Source organism: Acanthopagrus latus, chromosome 2 (genome assembly GCF_904848185.1).
Source record: "Acanthopagrus latus isolate v.2019 chromosome 2, fAcaLat1.1, whole genome shotgun sequence".
NCBI classification, from domain to species: Eukaryota; Metazoa; Chordata; class Actinopteri; order Spariformes; family Sparidae; genus Acanthopagrus; species Acanthopagrus latus.
In genome coordinates, this window is record NC_051040.1 from 11,114,578 (window position 1) to 11,126,641 (window position 12,064).

Genomic DNA, 12,064 nt, shown 5'->3' on the forward strand with positions numbered 1-12,064 from the left:
GAAATTGTGTTGTCTTTCAAGGTCAGTTTGTTTATTGAGTTTATTCGGTCATTAAACAAAGAGACTTTATTTATCAAGTTTGTTGTGGCATTTAAAAAAATAAAAAAATAAAAATCAGTCAATGAAGACTGTGCCCATCTGATTAGCCTCAACGTTAGAAGTGAACTCACCAGACACTAGTTATTATTTTTACAGATATCATAGCTGATCAATATATCATGTGATTTATTTAAAACAATCAATTAAAGCTGTAATATGAACAAAACAAAGACAAAATAAGGGACATAGTTAAAAAGATTTACAATGGTGACGTTACAGGAAGAGAAAAAGACAGGATCATGGATGAAAGAGATTTGGAGGGCATCCTCTCTCTGATGTGCAGTAAGCTGACACACAGGAGAAGGAGGGAAGTTTAGTCTGAAAATCTATATAAACCAGTGAAAACACACATCAGTATGCCCATAAACAGACAGTTGAGGGATGAAGATCTCTGCTTTACTTATTGGCCTGATCCTGCCTCTGGGTTTGTGTGAGCTCAACTCAGCTCTGAAAAAAGGGGTTGTGCTTACAGAGGATAGGTCTGGTGCTGGGGTCAGCACTAAGGCCTTATCTGTCAAATGTAAACTCCAGGGTACCACTCGTCTACCTGCATTCTCAATGGATGGTGACTACATTATCGGGGGTATTTTCTCTATACACTACTACATGCACACAGTGAAGCACAACTATACCACCATGCCTGAGCCACCAAGGTGCACAGGGAGGTTAGTAAGAGGCAGAGCTTGTGGATAAAAATACTGTTGTATGGAGATAGAAGTGTTTTGATTTGTATATGTATTGTATTTGTACATATTATAAGAAATGCTGAGAAACAAAAGAATTTGGGCATTGGAAATGAAGGTGTTATAGAGGGTGCGACTATGTGAACATTTTCATAGGTGTTTTTTAATTTAAAAAAAGGGTTTAACAGTTTATTAACGAACAAATAACATTTTTAAAATAACTTTTCTACTTAATCATGCATTAATATTCCTGTAAATTTTAGACGGATATATGACGCTGTGTTTTCACTTTTGACAGACAGTAACTTAAGACTGTGACGTACATTTGGCCCACAAACTCTCAGTCGTGGTCCATTACTATAAATTGCAGCTCTCGTTTATTGTGTTTCTTCCGCTGAAAGTCTGAATTGTCCTCATTATGTAAATTTTAACAGTGACATTATGGTTTGTGTGTAGCATGGACTCTCGTGAACTGCGCTTCTCGCGCGCCATGGTCTTCGCCATCGAGGAGATTAACAACAGCACAGAGCTGCTGCCAGGCATCACACTCGGTTATGAGATCCACGACTCGTGCGCCTCAGTGCCCGTGGCGGTCCAAGTGGCATCCCAGTTTTCAAATGGGCTGGATCCGGTGTTTTACACCGGCGACAACTGCTCGCAAGCAGGCATGGTGATGGCCATGGTCGGTGAGTCTGGATCAACGCCATCAATCAGCATGTCGCGCATCCTCGGGTCCTTTAATATTGCTCAGGTAGATATTTAAAATTCCGGCAAACTATGTGTTTAATGTCCAATGTCTGTTTTTTTTTCGGTCCTGCTAAATCATTAAAACGTTGTATTGCCTTAGGTGAGCCACTTTGCCACTTGTGCATGCCTGTCTGATAAGCAGCAGTACCCGAATTTCTTCAGAACAATCCCCAGTGACCAGTTCCAGGCTGACGCGCTGGCCAAGCTGGTGAAACACTTTGGCTGGACTTGGATAGGTGCTGTCCATTCAGATTCAGACTATGGCAATAACGGCATGGCGTCTTTCCTGCAGGCGGCGCAGAAGGAGGGGATCTGTGTGGAATACTCTGAATCTTTCTATCGGACCCACCCACGTAGCAGGATCCAGAGAGTAGCAGACGTTATCCGCAGGTTTCTCTAAATCACTAACCCTATATATATATATATATATATATATATATATATATATATATATATATATATATATATATATATATATATATATATATATATATATATATATAGGGTTAGTAAATTGTTTTATTATTCTTATTATTATTCTTATTATTCTTATTATTATTGTTGTTGTTGTTGTTGTTGTTGTTAGCGTCAGCATCACTATCATCATCATCATGATCATCATGATCTCTGTGTCACGATGATTATTTCTCTGATATTTAGCACATACATTCGTTCTATCTGTCAGTTTGTTTTAACAATGCTGATACTTATATTTGTATAATATCTTTCATTTAAATGTCTCTTCAGATCGACAGCTGTGGTTGTTGTGGCATTTGTAGCCTCTGGAGACATGAGGATCCTGCTACAGGAGCTGTCACACAAACCTCCTCCACCTCGCCAGTGGATAGGCAGTGAGTCCTGGGTAACTGACCCAGATATGCTGAGGTTCAACTTCTGTGCCGGAGCCATTGGATTCGGCATTGAGCAATCTGTCATCCCAGGTCTAAGAGAATTCTTGCTGGATCTCTCGCCTACAGAAGTAGCTGCCTCTCCATTGCTTACTGAGTTCTGGGAGGATGCATTCAACTGCAGGCTGGGAAAAAGTGAGAAAGTTGTGTTTATTTGTTACATAGCTGAAATTCACAGCGGAGCCCTTTGTCGTTGTGTTGTTTTGCTGATTGTCTGTTTGAGAGGAGCTTCCTGTGCCATAAAGTTATCAGCTATTTTAAAGTGAAATCAAACCCAGCTGCACAGCTGCTGAAATATATATTCCGATGTGGTACGGCCATGCAATGGATACAAATTCAGAAACGTATCTGTCACCTCAAATTTGTCATTTATAACCCCCCAGAAAAAGGTTAGCAGTGCTTTGTCGGTCTGGTCTGTGCTTTCATCAAGCACCACAGAGTATGCAGTGAAACCTGCAAAAGCTGTTCATAAATGTTACTTGATAACTCACTTATCTGCATTGCCTCTGTTTTTGCCGAAAGAGAAATAGACATAGGATACATGGGATACATAGGACATAGGATACATAGGAGACATAGGACATAGGATACATAGGAGACATAGGACATAGGATATCAGCGACTGCAACATGCAATTCTTCAGAAACTGCCATTCAGTGAATGGTCTTCCTATTCTGGTGATTAGTTCACTCACCACATATCTTACTTGAACTGCATAATAGAGACAGGATTTACACTGAACTCCACAAGAAAAATTAGGAATTGCCACGTGTCTTAAAACTGTCTGTGTCCATCATCAGCTTTTCTTTTTGGTTTGAAAAGAGACATCTCTGATTTTCACAGGCAAACAACTACAACACTGATCTGGCTCTCGTCTCATCTAAAAACTGCACGGACACATGCTGGCACCTGTGACCTTTGACCATTACGTATTTTGCATCACATGAAATTAATTTCTTAAAAACACAATTGTTTTTTTTTTTTTTTTTTTTTATGTCAATGGCATGAAGGGGTAGTTTAAACTGGTGTGAAACAATTAAAGAAATAATTTAAAAAAGGCAGAATTACATTATATTTTTGACATCAGGATGCAGGCTGGATGGAAGTGGAGGGTGGGCCAGAATTGGCCTGGGGACCAGGAGTTTGAGACCCCTGGTTTGGACCCACTTCATCCCCCTTTGAAGATTGTGTATGAACTTAGCTTACTTTAATGCTGATCATCTGATTTGTATTAGTGTGAGTTATTAGTAAAAAAATACCATCCTCTGTTTCTCTGTGCTTTAAGGTGCAGCTATAGATGAGAGAGTGTGTGATGGAAGTGAAGACATACAGACGCTGCAGCGCCCGTACACTGACACATCTCAGCTCCGTGTCACTAACATGGCGTACAAGGCTGTTTATGCAATAGCTCATGCCATTCATAATGAAGTGTGTCAGGACACACATTCTACAGCTCAGTGTGATAAATTCACCAGGATAGAGTCAAAACAAGTCAGTAGAAATGAATAGGTGAACATTCCAATGTTTGTTTCAACTGTTATTTCATTTTTAAGATAACATGTCAATTACACTTAACTAATACTGATAAATACCTATACTTAATACTAACTATATTATACTTCTTTTCTTTTCCTCATTCTTCATCATCACAGGTTCTTACTCAACTTAAGAAACTGAATTTTACCAAAAATGGTTATGATGTGTCATTTGATGCCAACGGGGATCCTGTGGCCAGATATGAGCTGGTTAACTGGCAAAAAAGTGAGAGTGGCAGCATTGAGATGGTGACAGTAGGGCACTATGATGCATCACTGCCAGACGGCCAGGAGTTTCACATCAACAGGAACCTCACCTGGGTGGATAGTGACACACAAGTATGCAACCGGAAGGGATTTATCTAACAAATTCATATTTAAAATGGAATTATCCAAAAACAGAGGACAGAAAAAATCTATGACTCTAATATGATCTTGGTTGGTATCTTCGAAAGTGTCAATATTTTCAGGAAGTGAAAATGTTTCCTTGCTGAGCATAGACTCTAATATAACCACTAGATTTGTCTAACTCTGACTGTTGGAGCTTCATTTTAATTTCAGCTGAACTTTAGATGAGCTAAAATTTATGCCGTGGATTTAAAGTTACATTGAAATGACTGTAGGAAGGGATTTCTTCACAGCCAGTATAAGCAACATGAATCCTTACAAAGCAAAGACAAATCTAGAAATGTTTATATCTTATGTAACAGGTGCCTGTGTCAGTGTGCAGTGACAGCTGTCCTCCAGGAACTCGTAAAGTGCTGCAAAAAGGGAAACCCATCTGCTGTTATGATTGTATACCATGTCCTGACGGAAAAATCAGCAATAATACAGGTGACACTGTTTGTTATGATTCATGTAGAACATGAATGTATGAGTATATTACTGCTAAAAGCCATTTATTACGTATTGTTTCAGATTCCCCTGATTGTTTCTCTTGCCCAAAAGAGTTCTGGCCTAATACAGAGAGAGACACTTGTCTCCCCAAGCCCGTGGAGTTTCTTTCTTTTGATGAGGTCCTAGGAATCATCCTGGCAGCATTTTCAGTTGGTGGTGCCTGTCTTGCCATCATAACAGCGGCTGTGTTCTTTCGTCACAGATCATCCCCCATTGTCAGGGCCAACAACTCTGAGCTGAGCTTCCTGCTGCTCTTCTCCCTGACTCTGTGTTTCTTATGTTCATTAACTTTCATTGGAGCACCCTCTGATTGGTCCTGCATGCTGCGCCACACAGCATTTGGGATCACCTTTGTCCTCTGTATCTCTTGTGTTCTTGGAAAAACTATGGTGGTGCTAATGGCCTTCAGATCTACACTCCCAGGTAGTAATGTCATGAAATGGTTTGGTCCTCCACAGCAAAGAATGACTGTGGTGTCTTTCACATTTATTCAAGTTTTGATATGTGCTATTTGGTTGGGTCTTAGTCCCCCCTTTCCAATGAAAAACCTGACTATATATAAGGAGAGAATCATCCTGGAGTGTGCATTAGGCTCAGCTGTTGGATTTTGGGTTGTTCTTGGGTACATAGGCCTACTGGCTGTCTTTTGCTTTGTGTTAGCTGTCCTAGCAAGGAAACTACCTGATCATTTTAACGAAGCCAAGTTGATCACCTTCAGCATGCTGGTATTCTGTGCAGTCTGGATCACCTTTATCCCAGCATATGTCAGCTCTCCTGGAAAATTTACTGTGGCTGTGGAGATATTTGCCATTCTGGCCTCCAGTTTTGGAATGATACTGTGTATATTTGCTCCAAAGTGTTACATCATATTGTTTAAGCCAGAGAAGAACACCAAGAAACATTTAATGAACAAAAATTAATCCTTAGACATCTGAGGTTTGGAACTTGTTAGAATGGAACACACAGCATAGAGCTTGGACTCTGCATATTTAATGCTGTCTTCCTTTATTTCATTTAAATCTTTTCATTTAAATGAAATCTTTTTCTTGACAGAGATATCATTTAGAATGCTCTTGTAATATGTTATTTTCTTTGTTCACTAAATAAAACAGTTATTCATAAACAGTGTGAGACTGATTTCTGTGTCGAGTTTTTGAAATTATTTCAAGCATATGTAAGTTGAACACAAAAAAACAACAACATTAAACACATGCATTTTGAGGCCTTAATTCTAGCATGAGCTAAAAACAAAGCAATGTTGGGTTGCAGTTAGAACAAAATAAGGACAATGCCATTGTTTCCAATGATTGATAGCAATTCATGAATGACCCATATCTTATGCTGTACTCCCCCTGATGAATCGTAAGCTGACGCATAGTAGAAAGGGGGACGTTTTTGTCTAAAAATCTATTTAACCCAGTGCAAATACACAGACACACGCACGATATGCTCACATGCAGACACTTGGGATGGAGATCTCAGCTATCTTTATTGGCCTGTTCCTGTCTCTAAGTTTGTGCGAGCTGAACTCAGCTCTGAAACAAAGCACTGGGCTTACAGAGGAAAAGTGTTGTGCTGGGGTCAGCAGTGAGGCCTCATCTGTGTTATGTAAACTACGGGGTACCACTCGTCTACCTGTATTCTCAATGGATGGTGACTATGTTATTGGTGGTGTTTTTGCCATTCACCACTACACGCACACACCGGTGCATAATTACACCACCATGCCTGAGCCACTAAAGTGCACAGGGAGGTTAGTAAGAGGGCAAAGTGGTGGATACGAGGATGTTATACTATATGGGGTTAGACATGTTTTGCTTTATATGATGCTTCAAAGCTTTTGTGTAATATTTAAAATGTTGGCAAACATATGTTGCATTACCAAGATAAAAAACAAGAGACAAATTAAGCCATTTTTGAACTACATGTTCACTATTTTTAAATATGTGCATTATGGACTGATATCTAATCCTGCATTGTGAATTCTGCTTGTTACTCTGTAATGTAAATTTGAAGATTTGAACAATTAAATTAGTTTCTTTGTGCAGCATGGACACTCGCGAACTGCGTTTCTCCCGTGCAATGGTCTTCGCCATTGAGGAGATAAACAACAGCACAGAGCTGCTGCCAGGGATCAAACTTGGTTATCAGATCCACGACTCGTGTACCACAGTGCCTGTGGCTATGCATGTGACATTTCAGCTTTCAAATGGCCTGGACCCGGTGTTTAACACTGGTGACAACTGCTCGCAAGCTGGTAAGGTAATGGCCATTGTTGGTGAGTCTGAGTCCACGCCATCCATCAGCATGTCGCGCATCATTGGACCCTTCAACATTCCTCAAGTAAATATTATGAATTTGTTCCAAACCATTTCAGTGTCCCCTAGTGCTGATTTTTTTTTCTTTCCTGTAAATTTATTACAATGCTGAATTCCTTCAGGTGAGCTACTTTGCCACTTGTGCATGCCTGTCTGATAAGCAGCAGTACCCAAGTTTCTTCAGAACAATCCCCAGTGACCAGTTCCAGACTGACGCACTCGCCAAGCTGATAAAACATTTTGGCTGGACATGGATAGGTGCTGTCCGTTCAGATTCAGACTATGGCAATAATGGCATGGCATCTTTCCTGCAGGCAGCACGGAAGGAGGGAATCTGTGTTGAATACTCTGAATCTTTACATCGGACTCAACCACGTAGCAGAATACAGAGAGTAGCTGACATTATCCGCAGGTTTCTGCATTACTCTTTGTGCTTTTGTTGCCTGTGCTGTCACTCACCATCTGCAAACAAAACTAGAAAAAAAAACATGTAATGTTCAAACCTAAGATGGGAGACTGTTATCTTAGTGGCAAATTGGTAATGTCGGCCCATATTTTGTCATCAAATTTGTTCTATTACACCATGAGACCAATATACCCTTTTCTCTAATGTTCATTATCTTATTAATCATGTAGCCTAACTCTAATTGTCTTTATCTTAAGAATCATGATAATGTTTTGGTGTAATATAATATTTACTATAATGTCCCTGCAGGTCGACTGCTGTGGTTGTTGTGGCATTTACCGCCTCTGCAGAATTAACACTCCTGCTGGGAGAGCTGTCGCTCAAGCCTTCTCCACCTCGCCAGTGGATAGGCAGTGAATCCTGGGTAACTAACCGAGACATGCTGAAGTTTAACTTCTGTGCTGGAGCCATTGGCTTTGGTATTCAGAAATCTGTCATCCCAGGTCTAAGAGAATACTTGCTAAATCTGTCTCCGACTAAATTGTCTGCCTCTCCAGTGCTCACTGAGTTCTGGGAGGATGCGTTCAACTGCAGGCTGGACAAAAGTGAGAAAGTTGTACATTGTTGACCTTCATAGTCGGGTCCATCTGGTTGGGTTTTGTCGATTGTTTGTTTGAGGGGGCCTCTTGTGTTAAAATGTCAGCTGCTGCTTTAAGATCAAACCTCAGCGACTGAGAGGGAAATGTACCTATATCATAAGAACATAGTGGACATATTTTGTACTTTATAAATGTGACTATGTATGCGATCTATTGGCAAAAAATTAAGACTTGCTTATATAAAAGAAAACAGATAAAAAAAAAAAATTAATTAATTTAAAAAAAAAAACAAAACAAAACAAAAACAGTTGGCTCCACTTTAGGTCTGTTTGATACATTTATTTGAACAATATCTATACACACTGTGGAATCACCAAAGTCTTAATAATGCACCGCAATGGCCCCCTCTCTCAGTATTGTATTGTATTCTTGTTTCTTTTATCTAATTTTATTTAACTTTTGGGGAGGAGGGTCATTTGTCTATTCAGATAACAGGATTATTCTTCCATTTGTATTCAGACGTTTCAAGAATAACTTTGTTAGAACAGCATACATTTTAATTCTAATTCCACTTAAGCAGCGGTTTCTACGAGGCATGTTTTGTGGTTGAAATAAGTGAAACGGAAAGTGAAAAAAGATTAATACAAACATTAGAAAGAATACTAGCATATTGTCTGAGGTCAGTGTGTAATGAATTTAAAGTTTTGGACATTTTTTTGCCACTTGGACTTCACTTCATAACATCAGATTTCTGGTCTGCGTTAACTGGACTTGATATACATAACTGGCAACACAGCATCAATCAGCTTGATTCTACTTGAAAGCAGACAAAAGCATGTCTGCTAAATTGTGTGTAAAATACACAATTATTATAAATAAACCAGAAAAATAAATACATGCATGTTTCAAGGCATGTTTGGCAGTTTAAATAAAATATAAAAATCACTGATTGAAAATAATCATAGTGAAATCATGCATATTGTTAATGATAAAATTATGTTCTCCTTCCTTTGTATTCTTTTAGATGCAGCCAAAGACAAAACTGTGTGTGATGGAACTGAAGACATACAGACGCTACAGAGCCCCTACACTGACACATCTCAGCTCCGAGCAACTAACATGGTGTACAAGGCTGTTTATGCAATAGCACATGCCATTCATAATGCAGTGTGTAAAGATTCTACAGCTCAGTGTGACAAATTCAGGGTGGATTCTGGGATGAAGTCTAATCAGGTCAGTAAAAGTGATTACATATGGACATAATCAATGTCACATTACCACTATAATGTAATTTATTAAATGTTAACATTTTCCTGTCTCTACCTCCTTGTCTAACTTTATTTATCCTCACAGGTTCTTAGTCAGCTCAAGAAAGTGAATTTTTCCCAAAATGGTTATGATGTGTCATTTGATGTCAACGGTGATCCTGTGGCCATATACGAGCTGGTTAACTGGCAACAAAGTGAGAGTGGCAGCATTGAGATGGTGACAGTAGGGCTTTATGATACATCACTGCCAGAGGGCCAGGAGTTATGCATCAGCAGGAATCTCACTTGGATGGATGGTGGCAAACAAGTAAGGAGTCCAACAGCAATAATCTAATACATTAGAATTTCACATTTGGTTATCTAAAAGGGTACACAATTTGCCTGGAACTGGCAATGCAGATGGGTCACTCCATTGTTTGGGCAGGGGGGGATAAAGAGACTGGTCAAAACTAGAACAAAAGTATGAACTAGAATGTTACAGTAACATAGGCTGAACTGCACTAGAAGAAGGGCAGTAAGACAACTGGATGGGCAAAGGTACTAGAAGCTGAGTAAATGGGCAAAACTGGTAGTAATGGCAGTACCACTCACAGGTCCCTGCCAGAGACCAGTGGTAAAGACTGGCTGTTTTGGCGAGCATGCTTGTGGCCATCATGGTGAAAATAATCTGATTTAAGGCTTGCATACTGATATTTAAGATATTAAAAGATAACCTCATCGGTGAGCAAATTTCTCAGCCCGAAAGTGGAGATGTAGTAGACTACATAGTAGACCACCTAATACTAGCACAGAAGAAGCTTTGGGAAGGGCCTCCTCTTATGGCCAAGAAAGTAACAATTTCAATACACATATTGGCTTTTGACTGTTGTTTCTCTCTTAAAATCTGTAATCCTTTTATTCAAGGATCTGTAAAGTACACCAGAATATGTGTGAATATGCTTGTATGTATGTATGTGCCAGGTGCCAGTGTCAGTGTGCAGTGACAGCTGTCGTCCAGGAACTCGGAAGGTACTTCAGAAAGGAAAACCCATCTGCTGTTATGATTGTATACTGTGTCCTGAGGGAGAAATTAGCAATACTACAGGTATGTTTTTTTCGTCTCTTTTTTTTCTTTTTATTTATTTTCTTTATTAAGGCATGTCAACAACATCAACTTTATCACTGCTAAAGGCCTTCTCTTATTTATTTCAGACTCCCTCGATTGTTTCCCTTGCCCCAATGAGTTCTGGCCTAATGCAGAGCGAGACACTTGTTTCCGCAAGCCCGTAGAGTTTCTTTCCTTTGATGAGGTCCTAGGAATCATCCTGGCAGCATTCTCACTTGGTGGTGCCTGTCTTGCCATTGTAACAGCGGCCATCTTTTTTCGTCATAGGACATCCCCGATTGTTAGGGCCAACAACTCTGAGCTGAGCTTCCTGCTGCTCTTCTCACTGACACTATGTTTCTTATGTTCATTAACTTTCATTGGAGCACCCTCTGATTGGTCCTGCAAGCTGCGCCACACAGCTTTTGGGATCACCTTCGTCCTCTGCATCTCTTGCGTCCTTGGAAAAACTATAGTTGTGTTAATGGCCTTCAGAGCTACACTCCCAGGTTGTAAGGTTATGAAATGGTTCGGCCCTCTACAGCAAAGGATAACTGTAGTATCTTTCACATTTATTCAAGTTTTAATATGTACAATTTGGTTGTGTCTCAGGCCTCCTTTTCGAATGGAAAACCGAACTATATACAAGGAGAGAATCATCCTGGAGTGTGCATTAGGATCAGCTATTGGATTCTGGGCTGTACTTGGGTACATAGGCCTTCTGGCTCTCTTTTGCTTAGTGTTAGCTGTCCTCGCTCGGAAACTACCTGATAACTTTAATGAGGCCAAACTGATCACCTTCAGCATGCTGATATTTTGCGCTGTGTGGATCACCTTTATCCCAGCGTATGTCAGCTCTCCTGGGAAATTTACTGTGGCAGTGGAGATATTTGCCATTCTGGCTTCCAGTTTTGGACTTATACTGTGTATATTTGCTCCAAAGTGTTACATCATATTGCTCAAGCCAGAGAAGAACACCAAGAAACATTTAATGAACAAAAATGAATCCTAGGATATCTGAGGTTTGGCAAGAGTTCATACGTAACATTCAATATAGAACTTACCACTTTAATGGGTGGCCTGTCCTACCTGTCCCGAAATGTGTCAAATAAATGTCTTTGTCAGACCCAATGAAAAATTGAAAGAATTAACATTTTTGAAGATTCACTATTGACATCCAGGTGACTTTCTTCTATGTGTTAAAATGAACGTCTTTACAACACATCTTTTAAAAGATGCCTTTTTAACGTTCACTTTCTAACATTCTACTGACATCCTCACAGGGTTCAAATGCCTTAGGACTAAACGACCATTTCCACTTTATTTTGTTTATTTAATCTAATTTCAACACCTATTTTATTTTACAGTACTGTCAATTCATGACTGTTGAACCCGTATTAGAAGATGTCCAAAACAGGTTCTGGATAGATGTCAAGATATTTAGGCAACGCAAGGCAAGTTTATATGTATAGCACAATTCAGTCACAAGGCAACCTATATTTGACCTATGTTTCATGTCT

At 39.7% G+C, this 12,064-nt stretch overlaps 2 protein-coding genes across 2 annotated transcripts; both read left to right on the forward strand.

Annotated features, from left to right (window-relative positions):
- The first annotated feature begins 486 nt into the window (after nt 1–486).
- Nucleotides 487–5,813, forward strand: LOC119032560 (extracellular calcium-sensing receptor-like). Its single transcript, XM_037121874.1, has 8 exons — nt 487–764; nt 1,239–1,533; nt 1,630–1,919; nt 2,277–2,572; nt 3,723–3,928; nt 4,090–4,311; nt 4,683–4,806; nt 4,891–5,813. Exons 1-8 carry the CDS (start codon nt 658–660, stop codon nt 5,787–5,789), a joined length of 2,439 nt encoding a protein of 812 aa, XP_036977769.1. The 5' UTR covers nt 487–657; the 3' UTR covers nt 5,790–5,813.
- Nucleotides 5,814–6,515: 702 nt separating this feature from the next.
- LOC119008229 (extracellular calcium-sensing receptor-like) lies at nt 6,516–11,556 on the forward strand. Its single transcript, XM_037078293.1, has 8 exons — nt 6,516–6,622; nt 6,918–7,212; nt 7,310–7,599; nt 7,903–8,198; nt 9,217–9,425; nt 9,546–9,767; nt 10,421–10,544; nt 10,652–11,556. The coding sequence occupies exons 1-8, from the start codon at nt 6,516–6,518 to the stop codon at nt 11,554–11,556; spliced, it is 2,448 nt and encodes an 815-aa protein (XP_036934188.1).
- Nucleotides 11,557–12,064: the final 508 nt, after the last annotated feature.